At 32.2% G+C, this 13555-nt stretch overlaps 1 protein-coding gene across 4 annotated transcripts in view; it reads right to left on the bottom strand.

Moving 5' to 3' along the window:
- PTPN2 (protein tyrosine phosphatase non-receptor type 2) overlaps positions 1–13555 on the bottom strand; it is a 93219-nt gene that overhangs the window by 20241 nt on the left and 59423 nt on the right. For all 4 annotated transcript variants that reach the window (XM_074274612.1, XM_074274613.1, XM_074274611.1 and 1 more), the window contains exons 6-7: positions 4288–4497; positions 1795–1956 (exon numbers count right to left, since the gene is read on the bottom strand). In XM_074274612.1, the coding sequence (XP_074130713.1) occupies positions 1795–1956; positions 4288–4497 (372 nt within the window). The remainder of the gene's footprint in view (positions 1–1794; positions 1957–4287; positions 4498–13555) is intronic.

The following is a 13555-nucleotide window of genomic DNA, read 5'->3' as shown; positions in this document are numbered from 1 at the left end:
AAAACTACACCTCTCCCCAAAGTTGCAGATGTCACTTTTCAGAAACTCACTAAACCAGTGTAAATTAAATCACGAGAAGATCAGAGATCTTTTTGCTCACTTTCTATACACCACAGCACATTTTCAAATGGACACTTTGTATAGTCATTAGCTAAACTTTTTAGAGAAGTATGCTAATGAAGTCAAGACAGAATGTCTGATCCCTGTATCAAACTGTGACCAGTCATTTTAGAAATGTAGAATAAGAATATGTGGACACATCAAAACCATCCACCTTACTCTCAGTACACCTACTGGTACTGGTCATCACATATCTAAAGAAGAGAGCTTGTGTGTTTTTTTTTTTCTCCATATTTCTTCAGCTTGTTTACAAGTATAGAAGCGAGGGAATGAAATACAAAAAAGTTACAGAGAAATGTCAGGCCACTTTGGCTTTGTGGCAGAGCCATTTTACGTATCTGAAGTAAAGGCAAATAAAATGTTTAATTCCTTCAGACATGAGAAAAAAATCACTTTCTCAAATAAAACCACTTTTCCACTTCCATTCTATTGGAAGTAGATACATAGGAAGGTATACACTAGACATGCTTCTCTATATGAATCATTCATTACTATCACTTTTAAACGTCTAATTCTAAGAAAGTATTTAATTTTTGGAAAAAAATTTTTTTTTAAAGTTATCTGATTCCATGGATAACATTTCCTTTTTGTGTGTCCAGATAAAAATGCCACGTTATACAAACATGGTCCTCTACAGACATCATTTTCCCTTAATACTATTTTAGAAGTTTTAAAATGTCTACTATATAGCATATCTTAATCAAGAATGAGAGTCTATCTTAATCAAAAAGCCAAAATAAAACCAGAAACTTTAACATTTATAAATGAGAGTAGAGAGAGAGTAAATAACTATTTACATAGAACTTTCTATATGCCAGGCTCTATGCTAAGCACTTAAAAAATCTCATCTGATCCTCATAATAACTCTATGAGGAAGATATTATTATTACTTCTACTTTACAGTTAAGAAAACTGAGACAAAGGAAAAATGATTTGTCTCACGTAGCTACTGAGTGCTTGACTTCAGGCCCAGCACTTTAGTCACTGTGTTACCTTTCATTTCAATAAATGTCTTGCCCCTAAGTTACATGAAATATACTTTGCTTAATTTAACTAATCCTACCTAAAAAGAAACATAGTGAAATATTACAGGCCTTGAGGATCTAGGTTCTAGCCCTAAATCTGTCACATAATAGTTGCATGACTTCAAGCAAATCAATTAACTTCTCAGCCTCATTTCTTCATTTGTACGTAACAGAAAAAAGTTGGACTAGTTGATTTAGATTCCTTGCAGTTCTAACTTCTATGATTCCTATGATACATATAACCTGAGTTACTAGATACTAAAACATTCATCAAAATAGATAATCTGGTAGTAAAACTTTAGAGGGTTTCTAATAAACATTCCACATATGGCTGGGAATCATGAAAAATACTAAGCCAGTTTATAGCTTCACAGTATAGGAAATTTACTAGATTAGTAAATTAGAGTCTGACATCAATATGTTCAAGATTAGAATTCAAGGCAAGGAATGTAAGGATTAGTTGAATGATATTTGCTTAATAGTTTATATTAATATCATATATCCTAATACATAGCACAAAACATCTTTTGACAATAAGTTATCTAATTGAGTTGTGATAATGTACAGGTGAAACCACTGTTATTTACCAATATAACTAATGATCAAATTAAGTACTGCCCTGCCTGCAAAGTCTGCTTATAAAGTTTACCTGTATATTTGAATCTCCCATTATAAATTTTGCTCCTTCTATTACAGCCATATATGAAAATCTTAGTTGATCTGGTGTCTGAATAAGTCCCATTCGATATTTTCTCATATTCAGTAATACTTGCTTAATGTCAACAGAAAAAGGATCATCTCTTTTTTCCATCTGCAAAGAAAGTTAAAGTATTTTTGATCTTGTTACTATTACTTGAGATCAGGAGCTTAGTAATATGAACAAGCACATAGTTCAAATTATCTCCTTAGATAAAGAAAAGCTTCAAATGGTATGTGGTTATAAACCTTTTGTTGTAAATGGAATAATATGGAAAAAAAAAACTACCTATCAAATCTATGTTTATGAGAAAAGTTTGGGGCCAAACAAGGGAGAGGATCACAGAAGACAAAAAAGGTAATTTTGACTACAAAAAAAAAAAAAAAAAAAAAAAAAAAAATCAAAAGGTTTTAGGCAAACAAATCTAATAAAGCTAAAATTAAAAAGTATACAATTGGCTGGGGAAAGTATTTTTAACAAACTTCTCTGGAAAAGTTCTAATTTTCAAGAGGAGTTATTCAAATGTATACAAATAAGAGCCATTTATCAATTGGTCTAAGAGAGGTAAAAAGGTACTTCACAAGGGAAAGAAACCCAGAATTATCTATAAAGTCACTACTAGTGAAATTCAAATTAAAGCAATTGAGATACAATGCATCAAAGTGGTTGAGGATGACAAAAATGGAAAATGATAGATATTAGAGGAGCAAGTGAAAAGAGGCATAATGATGCACTGTTGGGCAGACCTGTGAATGAGTACAATCATGATCCGGGAGAGCTTAAGTTACTAAACAGTGCTTGTCCTTTGACCCAATTAAAACTACTACTAGAAATACATAAAAAATGAGATCAAATCAACCGTGATGGATGTGGCTCTTTTCAACAATAAGGTGATTGAAGGCAATTCCAAAAGACTTATGATGAAAAGTGCCATCTGAATTCAGAGAGAAAACTACAAAGACTGAATGTGAATCAAAGCATAGTATTTTTGCCTGTTATTGTTGTTGCTATTGTTTGCTTGTTTTTTTCCCTTTTAATGTTTTTCCCCTTTTGATCTGATTTTTCTTGTGCAGCATGACAAATATGGAAATGTGTTTAGTAGAATTGTACATGTTTAATCACATTGCTTGCTATCTTCCCCCCTTCCCCCCCCACCAGGGTTAAGTGACTTGCCCAGGGTCATACAGGCTAGGACATATTAAGTATCTGAGACCAGATTTGAACTTGGGTCCTCCTGAATTCAAAGCTTGTGCTCTATCCACTGCACCACCTAGCTGCCCCAATGCTGGCTATCTTGAAGAGGGGATTAGGGAAAAGAGAGGGAGAAAAATTTCTAACTCAAGGTTATATGAATTTTCTGAGGTTCTTTTAGTATTAATTTTGCTTAACTGTTTTACTTCTCTTACAAAGAGAGCTCTCAGGGAGCTCAGGAAATACATAAATGTTTGTAATATAAAAACCAAAACACCTAAATAAAGCTTATTTTTTAAAAAGGGAGAGTTAAATCAGTGGAGATAAGAGTTTAAGAGAAAATGAATTGTGAGGACAGTTAGGTGGCTCAATGGATAGAGCGCCAGGAGAATCTGAGTTCAAAACTAGCCTCAGACACTTAACACATCCTAGCTGTGTGACCCTGGATAAATCACTGAACCCCAATTGTCTTTAAAAAAAAAAAAAAAGCCAGAAAAGAAAAAAGAAAATGAATCGTGTAGAAAAAAATAGATCACCAGTGTAAGATCAATAAAATTGATCAATTAATGTATGTTACCTAAGCTGGTAATATTATCCTATTAAAATAATTTCAGAAGTAAGTGTTATGATGAAAAGAGGAAGAGATATTTTAGCAAATGGGATATGGTAAAATTTGACCAGTGGGAAGGTAAAGAAGCCATGGTTACAGTGTAAGATTTTAATTAATTAAGGCCAGGATGGAGACAAGATCCTGGGCCAGTTAAGAAGGTCAACAAAAGAAAGAATGATATTTATCCAATTGATGTTTACTGGTGTATTTAAAATTATTTGTAAAAGACAGAAACCAAATGTAGCAGTTAAGGAAGTGAGAAAAGAAAGATACTGCTTACACTTTACATAAGTGATGAATTTGCTGATGAAAGGAAGAAAAGAAATCAGAACATTATCTGAAAGAACATAAGGATTGAGAAACATTCCCCTCCCCCCCAAGGATAGAAGACTAATATACATAAAAGAGAAGGAAAAATGAAGATGATGTAAACAGAAAAATCAATAAAATTGTTCTTTAAAATAGAGAAGGGAAGAAATGAGTGGAGAGGGAGAATGAAAAATATTACAAAAGATCTTTTTTTCTCCCTACATTCAACAGCTATGAACACTTTGTTGTTCAGAAATAAAATCTAAACTTAGACCTAAACATAGAGATAAAACCCAAATAAAATGAAACAAACAGTATATTTAAAAAGCACTTACCAGGACAAGACAGGTATCAACTAATGAAAATGTGCCAGACCGGCCAATGCCTGCACTACAGTGAATTATTGCAGGTCCGTATTCAGCATTCAGGGAACCAGATTCTCGAACTTTAAATAAGAAGTTGAGGAATGAAGCTGGTGATTCGGGGACTCCAAAATCTGGCCATGTAGTATAATGAAAGTGAGATATTATCCTGGTTTCACCACTCTACAACATGAAAATTAAAGGGGGGGGGGGGAGAAGGAAAGTTAGTTTTGTCTGATTTGTCTATTAAAACACTTTGTTATTTAACAAGATCAACTATGTTATAAGATGATTTGATCTAGTCAAATAATTAATCTCTCTGGAATGGAACTCCTCATAGATAAAGTGAGGCTAAAATAGATAATTCAAGGTCTCTACAACTCTAATATTCTGATTTCCACGCTCAATACCTTAGTTTGAATATTTGTAATTAAAATTCTTTGAACCCTAATTTTCCCATTCAGGATGTAATCAATTGTTTTTTCTAATGCAGGGGAAAAACTTTTGAGAAATATACTTGGAAATAGCTATCACTATTCCAAAAAACAATAATAACAAATATGATTCTCCTTAATAAGTGATAAGATAGTATCAGGATAACCAGTTTCCTTTGACAAACTAATTTTTAAAAAAATTATTTGAAACATTCAATCCGTTTCTCTGAGCAGGGTTTATGCTTTTACCCTTCCCTTGCATATACATGCAAATTCTAAAAGAAAATCACTTGGGTTAAAAGTTTCAAATTTTTGCAGTTTTTACCTAAACTTCAAATATATGGCAAAACTGACATATCTGAATTATCTTTCATGTCAAATACTCACGAACCTCAGAATTATGTGACTTTTTGCTTTCCTTCAATACAACTTACCAAGCCAATCACCAGTTTTATAAACTTTGGCTCAATGTCTATTGGAAGCATCAGTCCCAGACAAATATACTGATAGACAAGTAACTATAGACAGGTCAGCTATTTTTCATCCATTTGGTTTTAGTGTGTAGATAGGTGAGTCTAAATTTTTGAGTTCTCTGAATATCATTTAGGAGACTCTTTAAAATCAACTGAAAATATATGGAGGGCTTCATTATAGAGAATTCCTCTTTGAATTTTATGCTTGACTTCCAGCACAACAGCCAAATATTTAAAAAATCTCAATCCCCTATTTCAGGCCTAACATGGTCAAAAGATTTCAATTTAGAAACATTTTTATTTAAGCACCTACTATGTAGCAGCAGCATGGCTAAAAAGGATAAAAATAAAAGTTACCTTGCATTTTATCACGAGAAACAACATGTATCCAAATAAGTTCATATACAAGCTAAATTTTTGGGGAAAGAACGTCAGCAGCTGGAAGACATCAGAAAGAATTTTTGTAGAAGGCACAATTCAAACAGAATTTTGAAGGTAACAAAGGATTCTAGGAGTTGGAGGTGATGTGAAAGTACATGCCAAGAATGAAAGACAGTCAAGGCAAAGGAATGAAGGCAGGAGATGGTATATCACAAGTAAGAACAGCAAGAAGAAGAATAATTTGTTATTATTAAAAAGACAGCCACTTTGTAAAAGACTTTAAATGTTAGGGGAGTTTTATTTGATTCTAATATGAATGCTGAGTCTCTAGAGTTTATTGGGACAATAAAATCATTCCTAGATCAGAAATTCATGAAAATTGCTTTGGATAATGTATGCTTTGATGTTTTGGAGCCAGGAGACACTTGATACAGAGAAACTAATTAGAAAACTATTATAATTACCTGGTACCCATAAGTAGAGAATGTGTGAAGTAGGAGATATGAATGACAAGACTTGAAAAGTGGGGCAGGTCAGAGTTAGGGGCCAAAGACAAGAGATTCTGAGTACGAGAACTTAGGTGATTGAAGAAGGATGTTACTCTTGATAAGCTAGAAAAGTTAGCAAGATAAGTGAATTTGGAGAGAGAATGAGTTGTTTTAGAGATATTAAATTTGAAATGTTTATGGGATATATATGTAGCTGGTAACATATAAATATAGCTCAGGAGAAAGACAATGGACAAAATATATACATCTGGAAGTCATCTCTACAGAGATGAAAATTTATTGGAGCTAATGAGATTACCAAGAGAAAAAAAGGTGGCTTTCTACAAAATGTTGGAGACATGGATGATGGTCAAGCAAAGAGTGAAGAGTTACCAAACAAATGTGAAAATAAAGAAACTAGATAGTGTCACCAACACCCAGAGAGGAACAAGGGAGAAAATAGTAATTAATAGTGTTAAATGTTATAGAGAAGTCAAGAATGTAACTATTAAATACCAGTGGAAACTATTCTAATAATAATAATAAATTTTTGGTGAGGCAATCAGGATTAAGTGACTTGCCCAAGGTCACACAACTATTAAGTATCAAGTATCTGAGGCTGAATTTGAACTAAGGTGCTGCTCCTGACTCTAGGGCCAGTACTCTATACACTGTGCTACCTAGCTGCCTTTTATTCTAATAAAAATTAACTTTAGTCTGAAATTGACTTGTGTAGAATATTGCCAGTGAGGAAATTTGCTTCTTCCTATGAAACTGTTAGAGAGCTAGCTCAGACACTGAGAAATTACATGGTCAAAACCACAATAAGCCTCCTCTTTGTAAATGTGAAGTCAACTTTCAGTTCACTCTTCACAATGTCTCTGAAATTTTAAAAAGCAAGAAAAGTATAAAAATGGATAAGTAGTTATTCATGTATTTAGCTGCCTTTTTGAAGGATTTCCTCAGACATCTGGTTATCTTTTCTTGATATGATTCAATGTACCTTAATACTATATTATCTATGTCAGCTGTTTTTCTAATTTTTAGTTGCTTTAACTGCTATCTCAATTTCCTCTATTAGCACTTTCAGGATTGTGATGTTATCATCCAAATGTCACTCACTCTATTGCCCTCAATGCAGATCTTGGCAGATCTTTGCCAATTTCCTTTATTTTGTTGATTCCCATCCAATTTTGTCATCAATTCCCCTAAGATGGTTTTTCTTAGTTGGGCCTGTTAACTGAGGTGTTTTATAAGGCAGTATTTCTCATAACTTTCCACTATACTTTTGAAAGAGATTTTATGAAGATGTGTCCAGTATCTGTCCTCTTTTCCCCCCTTATCAAGTAAGGTGTTGAATTAATATAGTCTGGGAGTCACTTTTCATTTCCTCATTATGACAATTGATTTATAGCAGTTAATTTTTACCTGAAATTGCTATAATCAGCATTGTTGTTCTTGCTTTATGCATTTCCCATTTTTCAGATTAATATTTTATTTAAATAGGTCAGGTTAGTTGTTTTAATAGCACAAGGAATTCTTTCTCTTTTTATTCCCTCTATATTAGTAGTCCTTTTGATGTTTTAATAAATGGGTGACTAGAATATACATAGACAACTGAAGTTAGAATGAATGCTGAATCATTAAAAACAATTTTCTGTCTGATAATCAATTCTATTTTTTGTGATGTCATTTAATACTTCACATTCCAATTTTTTCCTAAAGTATTAAAAATGCATTGGGGGGAATTTCTGTAGAATTTACAAATCTTTGGCTTCTCTCATTCTTTAATCCTGAACCATATCTTTTAGGAAATTTGTTGTTGTCCTCACCTATTTCTACCTCTTGGTTGAAGTTACTGATAATTTTTTGTTGATTTAATATCGAGGATATTAAGTTCTTAAATTTTTAAAAAATGGGTTATGAGTTAAGCTCACCAAAAGCATTTCAATATACAATGAATGAGATATAAAATTGAATAGGAAAAACCATAACTACTTGTTGCAGCTTAAAAATAGGCTACAATATAGTAATAAAATTGCATTGTTTTCTAAAAATTTTTTTCTATACTTTTAAAAATACTTTACTGATGTTCCATTCTTTTTTCATTTCTCTTGGAGACTCTAAATCTCTCTTGCATCATTATCACTAGCTATTAACTCATCCTTCCCCCAAAGGAAGCTCTTTCAATAATCAATAGGCATAGTCAAGTAAAACACATCAAGAGATTGGCTGTATCTAAAAATGTGTCTACATTTGTCTTTCTAGTCTGTCTCCTCTTTGTCAATAGACAGGTGTACTTTATCAGTTTTTTTGTAGTTATGATGAATTACTGAGCTGAAATCTTTCCTATTAGTCATTACTTTCAGCAAAATAATATACAATTATGTTTGCATATTAAAATTTGTTCAGGCATTCTCCAAACAAATGGCATTTAATTTGTTCTTTGTAAGAACAAAAAGTACTGTTATAATTTTTTTTTGGCGCTCTACATAAGGGTTTTCTACCTCAGTTTTCGACATCTTTGGGATATATGACAAGTAATTCCATTAATGGGTCAAAGACTTTATATGATTTATTGACTTTTAATGTATAGTTCCAAACTATGTTCCAGAAAGGTTGGAATAGTTGGTAGCTCCACTGATTTATTTGAAAACGGCAGGTTCAAGTCCTTTCCTTTTCTATTGTAGAATGGTTTGTTCTTATATATTTGCACCATTCCCTTTATAGAATGGTTAAAAACCTATATTTGGTATAAATTAATTTCTCTTCTAATTCTTAAAAAAATTTTTAATAGTATTTTATTTTCCCAAATACATGCAAAGATAGTTTTCAACAGTGACCTTTGCAAAACTATATTTCAAATTTTTCTTCCTCTTCTTCCCCCTCCCCCAAACAGTAAGTAATCCAAAATAGGTCAGACATATGCAATTCTTCTGAACATATTTCCATATCATATCATGTGCAAAAAAATCAATTAAAAGGGGGGAAAAAAACAACTACAAGCAAACAAACAACAAAAAAATGGAAAATACTATGCTCTGATCCACATTCAATCTACATAGTAGTCTCTTTGGATGTGGATGGCACTCTCTATTACAAGCCTATGGGAATTACCTTGAATCACCTCATTGTTGAAAAGAGCCAAGTTCATCATAGTTGATTCATCACATAATCTTGTTACTGTGTACAATGTCTCTTGGTTCTGCTCATTTCATTTAGCATTAGTTCACATAAGTCTTTCTAGGCTTTTTTGAAATCAGCCTGCTCATCATTTCTTATAGAACAGTATTCCATTACCTTCATGTACCACAACTTATACAGATTATCCAACTGAGGTATAGCCACTCAACTTCCATTGAGATCTTTTATGATCTTTTTAGGATACAAATCCAATATTTTCTTCTAATTCTTAATGCACTGCTTTTATAAAGCTTTTCCAACAGGTGCAACTGAAATGGCCCTTAAAAAAAAAAATCTTCTATGATCTGATAAAGAATTCTTCCCCCTTTTCTAAATTTTAATATGACCTAGACTAAACCTAATGTCTTCCAGATTGTTTTCCGATTTTCCTTAGCAGTTGGGTGGTATCCTTGAGTTAGCACATATTATGCTATAATCTTCTATGCTTTTGTATTGACTGTATCCTCTCCATAGAATGGAGTCCTTCTTCACCTCTGTCATGGAGACAACTCTATCTTTCTTCCTTCAGGTTTCAGTTCAAATTCTACCCTCTACATGAAGCCTTTCCTGTGTCTTCTACCTCATGGTGAGTGTCTTCCTTCCCTAGCTTGTGTTTATATATGTTCATGTTGTTTCCTTTAAACAAAAAAGTATGAATTATCTTTTTTTTTTTCTTTTATATTTGTATCTCTAGTCCCTAACAGAGAGTTATCACATAGTAGGTACTTGGTTATTGCCCTTCAATGTCACTATTATAGAATGGAGTTAACAGTGTGTCCAACTGTGGCCATGAGATCTATCACAAATCAGGCACAAATAGTCCCTATGATTATCTATGGACTCTTTAACTTGGTTCATCTTACATTTCCTTTGAGTTAATTCAATTATGCTTTACTCATAAGAGCACAGTACCTTCTCTGATGAGGGCATGTATACAGTATATAGAATACCTTGGCTGGAGTCAGAAATACTCATTTTCCTGAGTTCAAATTTGACCTCAGACACTTAATAGCTGTGACCCTTAGCAAAAATCAATAGGTACTCAATAGATGCTTGTTGATTGTGTTTAGTTGCTTCTGGGTCATATTTACTTAACCACTGACCAACTTTTTCACTTTTTAAACCAGTGGCAAACAATTATTTATTGACTTATTAGATATAGATAGTTCAATATCTGAAAATTATAATGTATTCTTCACCCCTACTTTCTTTTCATTGAGAATCTTGACTTTTTATTCTTCTAGGAGAATTTTATTATTTTGTCTAGTTCTATAAAATAATCCTTTCATAATTTGGCTGCCAAGACATTAAATCTATAAATTATCTTAGGTAGCATTGTTATTTTTAGTATACTGGCACAGCCTAACTACTAACAATTATGACTTCTCCAATTAAGAATTTAGGGTAGATGTATCCATCTAAGTCTTGACAAAAGTATATTAATACTTTATACATTTTATAGTTTATTGTGATTGGATTTTTTTTCTTCCACTATTTTGCTAGTAATATACAGAAAGGTTGATTGTTTCTGTGGGTTGTTTCATTTTCTATGTCCTGATTAATTTTTTCAGTTCATTTTTCCTCTAGATAAATCTTCATATCTTCTGCAAAGAACTGTTTTCTATTTGCCTATGATGATTATTTCTTACATTTCTTTGTTTTACTGTTTTAGCAAACATTTCTAGAACTATCTGATAGTGGTGACATTGGAAATCCTTACTTTGCCCCAGATTTTATCAGAAAGGATTGTATTTATTATCATCAAGCAGTCAATGATAAGCCTTTTCACACTTAGCTAGGATGGTGTGGGAAAAGCAGACTAAGTCAAATATTTAATATTAAAACAAACAATATTAAAGATAATTATTAAATATTAAGAATATTAATTAATATTCTTAAAAGCCTAATATTTAAAATTAAATTACCTATTTAATATTGTCATTATTGTATGAGAAGTTTTTAGCAAGGCCAAACCGGCCATAACTTGTTTCTACTGAAACACACTTCAAGTCTTCTGAGTTATCTACTTGTCATTATGTTACATAAATAATACAAACAAATATAAATGTATAAAAGATATGCAATATTTTTCACTGTTAATGACTAATTGGTTAGTCATGGAGAATATGTTACCTGAGCTAGGATTTAAAGGATAGGTAGGAATTCAAAAAAGCAGAGAAAGAAGAGACTGAGCAAAGTCACAGATTATTTGGGAAGGGGAAAATAGGGCATACTCAAGAGTCAAAGAATAGTCCAATTAAACTAATGTAAACTTATGTGACAAGAAATAGGAGACAACATAAGAATGGTATCAGAATATGGAGGGAAGGAAAGAAATCAGAACACATGTTAAAATAATGTACAGAATTAAAAATCTCTTAGTAAATGAACACGTCATATTTGAGTTCTTCTAAATTTACATTTCTAATTGAGTGCAGTAAAGATAGAAGGCAATTACCTTGTAGAATTGATACTACCCTAAGAAATATTTTGCAGCCCATTACAGAAATGACAAAAACTCCTAATCTTGCATTAGAAGAAGTGTTTCATCATTAGAAAGTTCAGTTCTGGATGTATATTCCTAACTAATTTTTTTGGTTTTGTTATTTAGTAAATCTTAAATGATAAAATTCTTATTGCAAGTCCAGAATTATTCTTCTAGTAATCTCTTTTAAAAATAATATTATTATTAATTTGACTAATTCAGGTTAATACCTTTAGAGTGGTGTGGAGTTAGACTCATTCTTTATAGGTCTTCAAAGGTCACAGTGTGGTCTTCTAGGTTCAACCTGAAATTTATTAGACTGTAGCATCTTCTCCTATGACCCAATATTCACGAATTTTTTATATGCTCTGCAATTGCATCACATCCTGGCTTGCAACCTTCTGTTCCTCTAGTCTTGGGTGGCTGTTTTATTTTCTGTCTGAATAATTTTGGCTCACAACCACTGTTCCTTGACTTTTTTCAAATTCAGGTCAGGCTATCATGAATACTCAAAGACATTTCCCAGAAATTTTCATGTTTGTTTATTCAATCTGGGCCACCTCACCAATAGTTTTCATAAACACACACACACACACACACACACACACACACACACACACACACACACACACACACACACACACACACACACAAAACACCCCAGTGCATTTTTCCCCCAGGGAGGAAAGACTTAAGTTTGTCTCTATCCACCCCCACCAAAGAATTTAATTTTGATTGATTTATCTTTATCTTATTAAAATAAAATGCTGCTATTAAAAACAAAAATAAAAGACTCACAGAATGAGATAGCCTGGAGCTAAAAGAGAGCTCAAGAGGTAATAAAAGTCATGTTTGTTCCCATAATTTAAAAGAAATATTTACTTGAATAAATTTCATTCTTTCTTTTCTAATATTTTCACTAATATTTGCAAAAAGTTATGGAAATACAATGCAAAGTTAAAATATAACATCACAGACTGTGAGCTATTTGAGAAAAGGTACCTTTTTTTTTTTTTTTAAATATAACTAGCACCTAGCAAAATGCCTAACACAAAATAGGTGTTTTATAAATGCTTGCTGACTCCTTAGCTCATCATTTCCCTTCAAAACAATATCAATTTCCAGACTTTATTATTTCTGTCAATGTCATTATTTTTTTCTAAGACTTAAAAAATCATATTTAGAATGGAATACTGTTATTTATCCTTCATTTTCAAAGAACAAATAACATCATAAGATGATATCTTAATTTGTGAGTGAGCTGGATTTAAGTGAGGCAGAATTATACAAAGTCATCAACTTCACTATCTTTTCTGTCACAGAAATCCATTAGTAAGACAAAGTGAAGACAATGGCCTGGGCTGAAGTAGATAACCTTAGCATATACAAATGTATAATCAAGCTCTAAGGGCTACTGGAATAAAGTATTCTCATCTACTCATTTCACTAGATGAAGTCTTTACTTGTTTAGAATAGTCTATTTCCCTAATTTATCAATGGTTTTGGTTTGAGGCCTATCAGTTACCTACCCTCAATCTGGTTTACTTGGTTTCCTGAAATGGCTTTTACCAGTCTGCTATTCATGACAGATTCTTGGAGCTACAAGTGACAATATAATACAAAGCTTCTCAGTAAATTTCCTCTGAATTCATTCTATATACTGCTGCCTAAAAATATCATCTCTATCTCTATCAAAAACATATCAAAATCATTTTCAATGTCTTCTCAGTATTTATAGAATAAATTTCAAACTCTTTAGCATGGCATTCAAGACATTCTCTAACTTCATCTCCTTTA

Source organism: Sminthopsis crassicaudata, chromosome 1 (genome assembly GCF_048593235.1).
Source record: "Sminthopsis crassicaudata isolate SCR6 chromosome 1, ASM4859323v1, whole genome shotgun sequence".
Lineage (NCBI taxonomy): Eukaryota > Metazoa > Chordata > Mammalia > Dasyuromorphia > Dasyuridae > Sminthopsis > Sminthopsis crassicaudata.
Note: the sequence above shows the minus strand (reverse complement) of the source record. Positions and strands in the feature narration are given on the sequence as shown.